Raw genomic sequence first — 13,725 nt, 5'->3', positions numbered from 1 at the left:
TTTAGTGTCTGCTACATCTGTTCGTCTCGCGGATTAAAGATGTCGCCATATGCACGCTTATCTACTTATACATATCATATAAAGATATACGAATTATTCCAGCCATACGTAGGCACTTAATCCTCTTATAATCGGACTTTCGATATATTAACCAATCCACTACGATAAGAAAATACATACTCCTAAAAAAGCTCACTTTTTCAACGTGATAAAAAGCGCTGACTGTGTTTTCCACTCACAGCGATCGACCTCGTGAGTGACGGGAGGGATGTCTGGAAGGGGTAAAAGGAAGGGGAAATTATCTTTCCCCGTGGTGTGGGTAGTTAGATTCATCAGTTACGATCACTTAGCAGACCGGTCCAGAAATCACAGGCCTGTTGGGTGCACATTGCACAGCGAATCCACTGTTTAAATTTGCTGCTGCCGGAAGTCTTGCGCGAATTGTGTGTCATTCGTAGCCCTCTGGTGGCGAATTCGGGAGGCGACAGTGCAATAATTGGTCCTTCAGGTTTCACATAAACAGTATATACCGTGGACGTCGGTGTGTTCGAAGCAGTTCAATGCTCGAGTGCGCGCAAGTACGGGAGTAACCGACATAATAGTAAGATAATTTCTTCCAATCGCGGTTCAAAGTGACACGTTCGTTCGATTACGACAACTCGATTGGGAAGAAACAAACGTCGGGCACTGTGAACATGATTTAGAAGCCGTCCGTCCGTAAAATCCTTCACACAAGACAGCCCTGAGTGCGTTACCCGAGAAATGCACGTGCTCCGATAAATTCGCCATGCAATGAACAGAATCAAACCAGCGGGTCACGGAAAATGCTCAATGCAACGGAAGACCGTGCAAAGATAGATTGAACCCTGAAACAATCGGTATCGATGATCTTGAACGGAATATTTCGGGGCAACAGTTCGGAAAGCTCAAGCCAGGACGTCTATCCGCGGGGAGAAATGTCCGCTTCTCGTGTGCCTTAAATATGATAATGGCCTGTCGATGGTACGAATGTCGGTGTAATTCATGCTTCTTATCGAATGAAAGACGATCGTCAGCGTGCCATGGAGGACGGTGGTCAAGTACGCTCCAGCACTCTTCTGGAGGAAACGTTCTACGTGACGTCCAAGAAGAACACGTACTACAAGGTGAGGCTGACCGAGAAGGGTCTCAGCTTGGAGAAGGACAATAATGGTGCTACGAAGGTTGAAACGATCGCTTTGAGCGACATAATAGGATGCAGGTGTATGCGTTCGAAGCGGAAAAGCGCGGGAAGCTGCGTCTGTGGCCCTGGCACTTCGAAATCGCAAGTGAAGCTGGTCGAGTCCGCCGAGGCCTTCCAATGTTACGACGAGTTCGACACCTCGGCCTACCTCTACATTTATGCTTACACGTTGAAAAAGGCGCGCATGAAAGGGGCAAAGAGACGCGAGAGGACCACCATCACCCTACGCTTCCGCAGCTTCGACAAGTACGAGGATAATTTGCGGGAGGCTAGCAGGTGGCGATTGGCAATCAAATGCCTCATCGGTGGCGTGCCCGTGCCTAAAACTTTTATGAGCCCCACTCATGAGAATCTCGAGTCATTGATCAGCGGTAAGTTCAAGTCCTTGATGTTGCATTAGAGTCACGCGATAATTCGGTTACCTGCCGAAATGATCGCGAAAATATCTTCTGTGCTAGATGAACAGCGTAGATTAGTTGAGTAACTAGTGGTCGATGTTACGGATTAATTACGTTGCCCCGGAAGTTTCGTGCAAATTTTTTTTTCTACTCTCTTATGCCATTGAAATACTTAAAATCATATGGTAAAACGTAGTGTAATTTAAGTTTAAAATAGAGGGTCTTATTTAACGTTAAAAACCCTCATTAACGTGAAGTTCAGTTTTCTTTTTTAAGATAGATCAACTTTAATAGATAATTCAAATACTATCAGTTTATTGCTGAATGGTTGGGAAATATAGAATAGGAAGTTTAAAAAATGTTGTATTTACAGTATAAATGAGGATAGGGGCAGATTATATGGAATAGTAAGAATTTAATATTTACACAGTTTTATTTTCCTAATTAATAACCATTTCAATAAAACACGATGGATATATAGTCCCATAAATTTTCAATGAAATTTAAACATATGATTACATTGGTGGCTACTTTCAAACATAAATACAGAGCGAATGGAACTGCACACTAGAATGTGAAATACTTTCTATTAGATACCTCGCATATGCAGGCCAGGTGCCAACGTATCTTTGCTTGAGTAGATTTGAATGGGCGTATGTAATATATCTGTGTTTAATTCAACAACTGTTGTTTTAGAAGCTTCCCTTCTGCTTTTACCGAGGGAAGTAAATTTCCTTCGTTTCAGTTGCTTTATATTATTTCATGTTCGTTAGAGCCAAAATAGTTTGAGCAATATGCTTGAAAATTAATTGCACACAGTTTTTATTTTCTATAAATAATCGAATGGCAGGAAGTATCCATAGCGCATTCCAAATTATGTCAGTATTTTTAGTTACAGTATTCATTGCATAATGCTGGTGCAAAAAGTTGCAACAACCTAGCGGAATGTAACCATGCATGTAATTGATGGCAACGCAAAATATTTCCTCATCTGCACAGACAATTTTTACCTTCGCTTCCACAATTAAACTATTTACATATTTATGTGGAAGTTACATAAGTATTGCAGTCTTTATTGCAACACAGAAGATAGATATCGACAATTCTTTTTTGTTTCTACTGGTTATCCAACGTACCAAATATTCCGGAATATTTTTATAAATGAAGAGTCCAGTTTTCTTAATAATTTTTTTTTGTTCCTTGATTCAATAGTTATGACGATGTGTTTATTAAAACACTGAAACGATATAAATAATATATCGAAAGTTTCTAGTTCCGCAAAATTGCTGCAGAACATTTCTGCAGCATGCTTAGAGCATAGAAACATGGAGGAAGCATGCAATGGGCAAAAATGTAGATGGCGGTAGAAAGAGAAAAGCATACATGGGGACACCCTCTCTCTTTCTAGCACCAGGGGCGGCAACGTTTTTTTTTTTAAGTTAGAAAGAGAGAGGATGTCCCCAATGTATATGTCTCTCTTTCTACCGCCGTCTACATTTTCGCCGATTGCATGCTTCCTCCATGTTTATATGCCCTAAGGCTAGGAATGGAGTGCAAAATCACTAACAGTGATTTATCACAGTGATCGCAGAATCACGATCACGGTGCTTTTTTTAACTTGAGTGAATTGTTTACTGTAATCGTAATTCTTGATCTTGATCGAATTATTTTTTATAAAATACTTCAATATAGTTTATGTTACAGTCAAAGCGTGCTAATGCAGCGAATATATACTCAGTATGTACATTCATAAATAGTCAATGTGTGCACGCACTGATTTGATTGGCTAAAGTATTCACATGTACATTATACGTTTTAACTAAAGTGAATAAATATTCGTTAATTTAAATAAATCAAGAACGATTACATTGCTTCAAAATATACAACTGAGATTCTATAAGCACAGTGAGGACTTGTGAATGGTTCGAGAGAAATTAGAAATTGGGGTTATGTGGCGCGTGCAAAGAGCAGTTATGCTCTCCACCAATCAGATCACGAAAATCGCGCATCACTGTTCTGCCTGCACCAATCAGATCACAAAAATCGCGAATCACTATTCTGCCTGCACCAATCAGAAGCAATCACGAAAATCACCGATCACTGCTGAGAAATCACCGTGATTGGGAATGAACGTGATCGGATCTCTCGTGACTCACAAATCACGATTTTAGTCAACACTGTCTAAGGCAGCATGTGGTACTGTATGACGAATAATTCTCGGTTGTTGATATTGGCTTGAATTATTTCGCCAGCGGTATGTATTAAAATTAGACCCTGTTTGGTTGATGGAGAGTGCATGTATAGATTCTTCCGATTGGGTTCCTTTTCATTAGCGTAACCGCAGCGTAACATCCGCATTTGAGGAGCAGAAAAATCATTATTCACTGGTAGCAGAATTCCCTGTGAAATTTATTCGCGTTGCTTTTCTGTTTCCGGCATTTTAAACATTATTCCTGTTATTTACAACGCGAATAAGGTCTTCGTGAATTGATAAAATAGGAATAAGGTCGTCGGGATTTGGTAAAATGCAAATAGAGATGTTGGGAATTGATAATATAGGAGTAAGGTCGTTGGGAGTTGGTAAAATACGAACTAGAGTCCCTGAGCGCTGGTAAAATACGAATAAACTTCCAATCCTTCAGCTTTATCATAATTTTTTTACTTATGTATCACTGCTATTTAAGAATGAACGATGGTACAGCAGTAGTGATTGTGGACATGCAATAATTAAATATTCAAGGCAAACATACTGAAACGTCCTTCCTGTTAAGGTGCAAATTGGTATTGCGTAAGTTCTCGAAATTGAATCGGCAAGGAATTTGCCGCCAGGCAAAACTGCCATATTATTTAAACGTATCATTATACACGGAAAATATAATATACTAAATAATATAAAATCGCAGCAGTGAAATTGTATAGTTACCTTTTGCTGCTTCGCAATTTCTTAACCTTAAGTATTTGTAAACATCTCTTCCATTTGTTGTAATTTGTAATGTCTGATTCCTTTATATATTCAACACTTGAGCAGAGTTACGCGATGTTTGACCTGCTTTGTTCGGAATGTAAATCAGTCTCGGCTTTCTCAATGTCGCTCGCTTATAATTGTTAATTAAGAACGTAACGATTAAGAACCACTAAATATTGATATTTCGATAACTACTTTTATGACGATTTAACGAAACGTGTTTAGAAGAACGCAAAGAAGGAATAAACAATTTTTAATTGGAATTCAAATAAAAACAATCAAGTTCATAAGAAACCATTATAACATTAGCAAAAAAAAATTGCTTGCACAGGAAGAGGATAAAACGGAATCATGAAATTACGTCATTGTGTAATTTCATGTTTACCCTTCTTGCTTTAAATAATTGGAATGTAGGGGTAATTACACAAGTGCGTCTTACGCCTCATTATGGCGATAATTGTATTGTGGTCTGATGCGCGATCCACGTATTTTCAATTGCATAACACGACCGCAGGAGCCTAGCAGAGTCACGGCTATTGGAACGCAGTTCAATTTTAACGATGTTTTTTTTTAACAAAACGAACTGTAAAAGGGAAACTTGGACAATTTCGTAATCACAATTATTGCGCCCTTCTGTTCACAACGGTAATTAACTTTTGAGTTCACCAGTTCCGCGTCATACATTTTTCCAACAGTTCCGCGTTCTCTTTTCGTTATTCGATAATAAAACCAAAGATTCTAGTAATTTAATTTCGAATCCCACGGATTTTAATCGGCCAACTGGAGCAGACGAATTAATTCGTCATTTAGAAATCCTTCGTTAAAAATTCGCCCTAAATTGATTCTGCACGAAAATTTCAAAGCTGGATATATTCAAAAGGAATAAATAATGTGTTAGGTGAGTCGTCATAATTATCGTGGACAAATTTTGATTAATAAGTTCGCAACTATTTTTAAATGTATAATTTCAAACAGCCTGAGGCCGTTTCTGGCTCTGAAATGACCTAATTAATAAGTTAAACTTTATAATTGCTTCGTGTCGTGCATAACTTTAACTGGCTGTCGTACGTGCAGACCCTTAAATTTAAGAGCTGGATTTATCAACTCGCCGTAGGATCTTCATTACTCGGAATTTCGAAGGTAACCTATTCGAAGACTCCGCTGCACCGTTGCCAAACCTTTGTCTCTTTAATAACACCGACAACCTGTGGAATAGTGAGAATTATGTAGCTGATAAATCAGACAGCTTTTGTTATTGGAAGAGTCCGAGAATATATTTCTGATATTTATTAACACGTTCCGTGCCCACGTGGGCCACCGGTGGGAAAAAATAATTTTGATACCGGTTTTAATGACTGCCTTAGAAAAAGGCGTGGGGTATAAGTATTGAAAGTGCTTTTTATATAAATATTTATAAGGCTCTACGTATTTTGATACAAGAGTTCTCGCATTCAAGTCGATCAAATATGCGGAAGTGAATCATAATTAGCTTACAAGATTTCCCTAACAAACTAACTAACGAACTTACAAGTGAAGGTAAATAAAAGCTTGTAAGAAAGAAAAAGGTACATATTAGAAGAAAATAAACTGAATTTATGAAAAATGTAGCGCAACTAGTATTTTTCTTTGTACTTGAATATCGCAAACACAACTACTATGTTTCTACAAATAATAGAATATCACAATCTACTTTTTCCATCACTTTCTATAGTTTTACCAAAAATCTGATTTTCCAGCGTGGAAGGGAACGTGTTTACGGAATCTGATAAAGGCTTTGGCGATGAAATAATGCATAACATAATACGTTATATAGCAAAGTTATAAAAGCTTGTTAGAAAAAGAGAAAGAAAAATGTTACATACCTAACATTGTTAAATAAAATTTTTCGTGTTATACATATAGGAAGTTATATGTTATCCATCACGCATTGGTGAAGCTCAAAGAATGTTATAAAACATTGTTGTATGACACGTTGCCAGTCGGTCCAAAATCCAAACCAGTGTGTCACGGTTATAAAACATTTACCATCTACAATCTACATACTGTATGCAAGCGGTTCGTCACTTTCGTCACCTCGGTCTAGCTGTTACCTTTGACCGGAAAGCATTCATTTAGTGTTTGATATCGGTTTTTACAATTTGCTTTACGACAAGGGTCGAATGAAAGTGTTAACCTCCTAACTTTGAAATCATTTCCTTTCTGTTTTAAGTTAACTTTGTACATTAACATTTTCACTGTGTTGTAAGAGTTTAGTTTTTATAGTTACTTTATGTTCGATTAATAAAAGTTCTGGAGGATTATATACTTTTGAACAGATATTTAAGGGTAAGGTATAAAAGTTAGGATTTTATTTTTAATCTGTATTCTTTAAGGCAGGGTTGACTAAGTGGTGGCCCGCGAGCCACCGAGGGCACCTTCGCCCTTGTTGCCACGCTGAACGGCTCCCTCCGTACGTGCTGGATAGTGATCCCCTAGGGAGTGATCGGTATAACCGCAGCCATTTTGGAGCAAAACAGGAAATAACAGAACCGAAACGTCTCTCTCTCTCTCTCTCTCTCTCTCTCTCTCTCTCTCTCTCTCTCTATCTATCTCTATCTATCTCTATCTATCTCTCTCTATCTGTCAGTATTTCTGTCTCTTTCTTTTTTACAGTTTCTTTCTCTGTCTACTTCTGATCACTGCCTAGACTGCCTAGAGGATCACTACTACTACATTGCATTCCATATAAGAGCATACCGACGCCCCTACCGATTTGCGACCGATCTGCGCAGCTCCCACTATTACCCACGGTTTGAACCGCGCGCGATTGGTCGTGGTGGTTTCCAAGGAATAAGGGCCTATGCACACGGCGACTTCTTGCAGCGATACAGTGCGTGATACAAATGTGACGTAGTGTTCGGAACGATGGAGCTGCAGTGATGGAGGGGGAAACACCTCAAGAGCACATTACCACCGCTCCTGTAGGTGTTTCCCCCTCCATCGGAGCAGCCGAATCGGAGGACAGCAAGACGGAGGAGCCCCCGGTGACTCGCGGGCCTCCAGTTAGTCAACCCTGATTTAAGGGGTTGGAAGCAGGATAAATATAGAAGCGACAGCGCATCGTGATTTTTATATAATTATTTTCACCGAACGGTGTAAAGGTGTAAAGTTCGCCGCTTATACTAAACGGTGTTTCAACTTCAGATTTTACCCCACAACATTTTCAGGAAATCTGCTTGTCACAACTTTAACTTTTTCAGAGCAGAATAAATGCTGCTGTTTAACTAGAACTTTCTTCTACTTTCAAGAAAATAAAAGTTTCTTAGTTACACAAAAATGTATGGAATACAAGTTTCAGTTAATACATTGCATTTTATAACAATTTTTTTTTGAACTTGTCTTATAATTATTTGAAAATTTTAACAGTTCAATTCGACCCCTGCTTTATAAAGGTCTGTGACGTTGGCACCCCCGAATTCGAAATTTAAAAAAAAATATACGCCGTTCGTTTGTCCATCGTTTGTCCACGTTTGTCCAACAAAAATTTTCCTTTGTCCACCCTTCAAAAAAAAGTTATGAACAAAAAAAATATTCACCAGCACCCCCATGAAAACTTTTTTATAATTTGACGGTGGGAAATGTTTGTCCATCGTTTGTCCACGTTTTTCCACCCAAAAATTTCGTTTGTCCACCCTTAAAAAAAAAGTTATGAACAAATTAAGAAAATTTGTCATCAACACCATCCATGAACACTTTTCAACTTTTTGAATGGAATCGTTTAATTAGTAAAAAATCGAACTTATACGCGGTCGCTTCAACAGTATCCTTCATTTTTCGCGATTTTTATAAATAATTCGGTTCAGGAGGCTGGACAAACAAAATCTTGGGGTGGACAAACGATGCTAGATCGTGGACAATCGTATCCCTCTTTTAAAAAGTTGAAAAGTGTTCATGGATGGTGTTGATGACAAATTTTCTTAATTTGTTAAGAAAACTTAATTTTCTTAATTTGTTAAGAAAACTTAATTTTCTTAATTTGTTAAGAAAACTTAATTTTCTTAATTTGTTAAGAAAACTTAATTTTCTTAATTTGTTAAGAATAACTTTTTTTTTGAAGGGTGGACAAACGAAATTTTTGGGTGGACAAACGTGGACAAACGATGGACAATCATTTCCCACCGTCAAATTATAAAAAAGTTTTCATGGGGGTGCTAGTGAGAACATTTTTTTGTTCATAACTTTTTTTTGAAGGGTGGATAAACGAAAATTTTTGTTGGACAAACGTGGACAAACGAATGGCGTATAGTTTTTTTTAAATTTCGAATTCGGGGGTGCCAACTTCACAGACCTGCTTTATAACACTGTTTTGTTAGTGTAGACGCAGCTAGAAGCCGGAGATCCACCTGGAAACTGACAAAGCTGTGCTATGCTGTGCCTGGCTTTGCTATAAAACATAGCACAGCTTATCCTAGCTTTTGGTGGAAACCGCTCCATAAGGATGTATTCAAGCTAGTTTTTTAAAACTTAACATAGCATAGCTTAGCTTAGCTGTTAGGTGGGTTCCCGAGTTAATAAGTGGTACTATTAGCTACGTCCGCAGCGGGGGCAAGGGGGCAGTTGCCCCCCAACTTCAGAAAAAATCGCTTCTTTTTAAAAACCAATCTTTATTAAGTTTACGCTAACAAAGCGAATATTTTTAATTTAAAATTTTTCAATTGGCACTACAAAATGGGTTCAAACGAGCAACAGATCGTCGTTTGCCAACTTGACCATTTCTCAAAGTTGTCCCCTCTGGAAAAAAGTCTGCGGACGCCCTTGGCTGGCTGTGAGAGGCTTTCCATGATTGTAACTATTTCTGATGGCTTATAATGGCTATAAAAATAAATTATGAAATCACAGAAGATAAAGTTCTTCGAAAAATGGATGAGTAATATCTTCTACCTGCATCGACAGTGATTTCATGCGAATTTTAATCTGTGGTTTTAGAAGTAGGTATACTAGTTCCTTGGCAAAAGTGGAAACGATAAGGAGGATACTTATGAAGATAGTGATAAAGAAAACTGAAAGCAGCTGCTTTCTTGCAGATATATATCTAATGTAGATTGTATATCAATCCATGATCGATATAAGTAACTGTCGTTGCTGGCCAAAAATAGTATCCTCTCTGGTCAATGTGGACGTCATTTTTAACTTGTGCTAGTAGGAGGTTGATCAAATTTCTCCATGAATTTTTATATGATCAGACCGAAATATATTTGCTAGATGCAAGCTAGAATGGTTCTGTTATTTGGGGAAATGAAGTTACTTCTTTAACAAGTCCATATTTCAAATGCTCCATTACTCATTAAAGTAAACTCATTTTTTTTTGCTGCGAATTAACACAAAAGGACACGTGGGCGCTCGTATCATTTTCACTTAAGTACCTACTTGATAAAGCACTATTAATAGGTCCTAGGAAAAACTATAATAAAAGGAATTATTTTGCAAGGAAGAACTAACAATAAGTGATTCAGCTAAATGTAGGTGCATGCCGGTATTACCAATTTTACTTGCAAACTTGGCGGTTAATATAATCGTATTAACGCTGACAATTGTAGAAAATATAGCGCATTAATAAATTTACGACAGTTTTTTTTTGTTCGTCTGCGCACGCGCGTATACTTGGCGCACTTTTTTGTATAGGAAGTGCAGTATATTTGGAATACCAGTTTGTTTAAGACGAATAAAAAATTACAGCAGAGAATGGGAACAAATAAAACTGCATAATATCGTAGGAAAGCTAATAAACTTTTATATTTTAAACTCTCAGTAATAATAAAAAACAAAAAGTAACTGAAACTTTGATCTAAACGAAAAATGACAGGAAGTATCAATTTCGTTAAAGTGCAGGTAACTAGGAATACCGCTATTCCAATTTACGTTCACTTTATAAACTTAAAAAAAAATGTAGATGATAAAATTATTTTCCTTTATCATCTAATCAGGTTGAAAAATCACAATGTAGGAACAATCTCAGATAAATAAAATACATAAAAAGTAATATTTAAGTTAAACGATTTTATTTGAAAATCAGTAGAAACTAAAAAATCTAGTGTAGTTTAAATAAAATCGTTCAACTTAATTTTTTTAAATATATTTTTTTATTACCTACTTTTTAGTCGAAGTTTTATTTGTGTTTATAGGCTGATTTCAAGTCGTTTGGATTTGTGGTTATGGGTTATATTTATTGATGACTGGGTAATTTTTTAAACCACTTGGGGTTATTTTTCATAATTTTGTATTATCATCGTACTACGTACGCTTGCAAAGTTTCAAGTCTATTGGATAATTGAAAGTAGGTTAAAATCGAGTTTCTAGATTTGAACCAAACAAGCATACATATATACAAACAAACAGAGGATCGAAGCTGAATATAATCGTTTAATAAATGGCCAGCACTGGTCCAAACCGACGCGGCGGTAGCCGTTGCGCGTGAAAGAAAAGTACTTGTCGCTAAGCTTTGGAATATTCCAAATTACCTTCACCTTCGGTATTCCGAATTAGCAACATGGCATTGAAATCTAAAATTTCATGTCACACTTTGTATTCTGGAAATTATCGGAAAACTGACACGGAACCATAGAAGGAACATGCAGATGAGTAGATTAAGGGGGGAGCCTGGTGTAACTAAATGAAAATCGAGGCATTTTTCGGGAATTTTTTTTAAAGAAAGTATTTGATAGATCTTTCTGAAACTTTCAGGATATTGTATTAACAGGTTAAGGTATATAACAAAAAAATTTTATTAAAAAAGAGCGGCAAATAACAAAGTTATGCCCAGTCCGTTGGCGACGCAATTATTGCACTGCGGGCAACGTAGCGTCTTTTGGTTTCGTCTGAAACCAAAAATCGAACAATTTTCTTTTAGTTTATGAGTGCACGCACAGAATGAAGAAATTTGAAACTTAAAAGATGCAAAATGAACAAATGGCGGCCTCTTGAATAAAAAGTTCACTGTTTCCAACGAAATTTTGCCTTAAATGTCTAAAAAAAAGTTATTTATTTAAACAATATCATTATACTAATAACTTAGTACTATGAATAAAATGTTCACAAATATCCGTGCACAAGGCCAAGTCGATTGGTTGAGTATTTTTTTAGTTACATTGCCCGCAAAGTATAAAACTGTCGTTTCGAGAAAAACACATTTAAAGTTTTGTGGTAGCCTGGCGCTCCGTAGCAAAATCGGCTATATCCGCTTTAATTTTTCCAATTTCGTTTTGCTGCTTTGGGAGCATATTATCGTGATGTTTAACTATTGATTTATGCAAAAAAAAATCGATTTCTTCGACCCCCTACACTAGACTCCCCCCCTTAAATGTGTAAAAAAAGTTATGTATTTAAACAATATCATTATACCAATAACTTAGGTCTGTGAAGCATATGTTCACAAAAATCCGTGCACAAGGCCAAGTCGATTGGTTGAATATTTTTTGAGTTACATTGCCCGCAAAGTATAAAACTGTCGTTTCGAGAAAAGCACATTTCAAGTTTTGTGGTAGCCTGGCGCTCCGTAGCAAAACCGGCTATATCCGCTTTAATTTTTCGAATTTCGTTTTGCGGCTTTGGGAACATATTGTCGTGATGTTCAACTATTGATTTATGCAACAAAAAAAAAATCGATTTCTTCGATCCGCTACACCAGGCTCCCCCCTTAAGTGTTTAACTCTAAAGTTTCGACACATTCTAACCATGATTGGAACGATTGAATACTTGCTGAAAAAGTTTTGCAGATTCGCGTTTTCTTATTCTGCAGATTAAGTCGAAAATGTTAAAGTGGCGGTTCATCCACAAATGTAATTAGTTAACAGGTCGTTAGTCCCTATTATCTACGGTGTTACAAATTAGATAGCGTTAGTAGTTTATTAGATACTTCGGTATTCCAAATATGCTGCACTTCCTCTACCTTTTTTTAAAAAAAAAGGTAATTTTGTGGGGTTTGTAGATTACGTTAGACATCAAGTGGTCGAATTATACTATGTATAGAAAGTGACAAGTAAATAGTTCTCAACATAATAATAATGCAAAAAAAAAGAACTGCGCTTATTCTTCAGTTAACAGTACACCGCATAATATACTCGCAAAAATTTCGGCAGTTAGGTATTGGATTTTTAATGTAGGTACTAACAAGGGAACATTCCGCACACGGAAATTTAAAAAATTCCGAAACTTCATGAATATGTAGGGAATTTCCTCCTGATTACAACGCAACTTTTATTTGCTGCCCAAACTCACTCTAAGGGGGTGTAATTGACCCCTGAAAATCCGGTTATTTTCCGATTTTCTGTTATAACTCGTGAACTGTAAAATATATATTTTTATTAAATGATAGATCTAATTAAAAGAAGTAACTTTGGTCTCGAAACTTCTTTTCTATCTCTTACATTTCGCGAGTTATAACACAAAATCGGAAAATAGCCGAATTTTCGGGGGTTAATTTCACCCCCTCCGAGTGAATTTGGGCAGCAAAGAAAAATTGCGTTGTAATCAGGAGGAAATCCCCTACATATTCACAAAGTTTCAGAATTTTTTGAATTTTCGGCTTCGGGATCTTCCCTTGTAAGTGTTTCGTACGTGATGTCATCGTAAAGTTTTCAAATATCGCGACCTTTTAATCTGTTAATTAGGCAAGACCAGTTAACTCGCCACAAAATTTTAAAAATTACACTCGTCCAGAAAGAGTCGACATATCATATATTTTTTAATAAAATCGTTTTTTCATTTCCACTATGAAGATACTATATCTTCTCATGTTTTTTTTTACTTCATATAGGTAGATACCTATTTCGATTTTTTTGGTTCTTATTGCAATAACGAAGAACGTCTTTTTATTTTTGCTTTGTTCCCGTCATTTTCGCCATGCGAAGTAAAATAAAAATCTTTTTAATTATAATATTTTGCAAATAAATGACCATTTATTTATCTTTCTAATTAATATTCAAATAGTGTATTTCTTCTCTTCGTCTCGTTATCTAAATACCTACTAAACAGGCTTATTCTCTGGTTTCAATATGCAAGATTTAAAATGCAAAACCGATTCGAAATCCAAGAAATTTTTAATTCATCCCCGTCCTATTTACTCGAGATAAAACTTTTAATCGGGCTTTGGTATCTGGCGAGGC

At 36.7% G+C, this 13,725-nt stretch overlaps 1 protein-coding gene across 1 annotated transcript in view; it reads left to right on the top strand.

Moving 5' to 3' along the window:
- Positions 1-341: 341 nt before the first annotated feature.
- Sk2 (Sphingosine kinase 2) overlaps positions 342-13,725 on the top strand; it is a 47,822-nt gene continuing 34,438 nt past the window's right edge. Inside the window, exon 1 of the mRNA XM_076819346.1 lies at positions 342-1,593. Within this exon, the coding sequence (XP_076675461.1) occupies positions 1,038-1,593 (556 nt within the window). The 5' untranslated portion in view covers positions 342-1,037. The remainder of the gene's footprint in view (positions 1,594-13,725) is intronic.

This window comes from Andrena cerasifolii, chromosome 9, assembly GCF_050908995.1.
Source record: "Andrena cerasifolii isolate SP2316 chromosome 9, iyAndCera1_principal, whole genome shotgun sequence".
NCBI classification, from domain to species: domain Eukaryota; kingdom Metazoa; phylum Arthropoda; class Insecta; order Hymenoptera; family Andrenidae; genus Andrena; species Andrena cerasifolii.
This window is presented reverse-complemented; position numbering and strand designations above follow the sequence as displayed.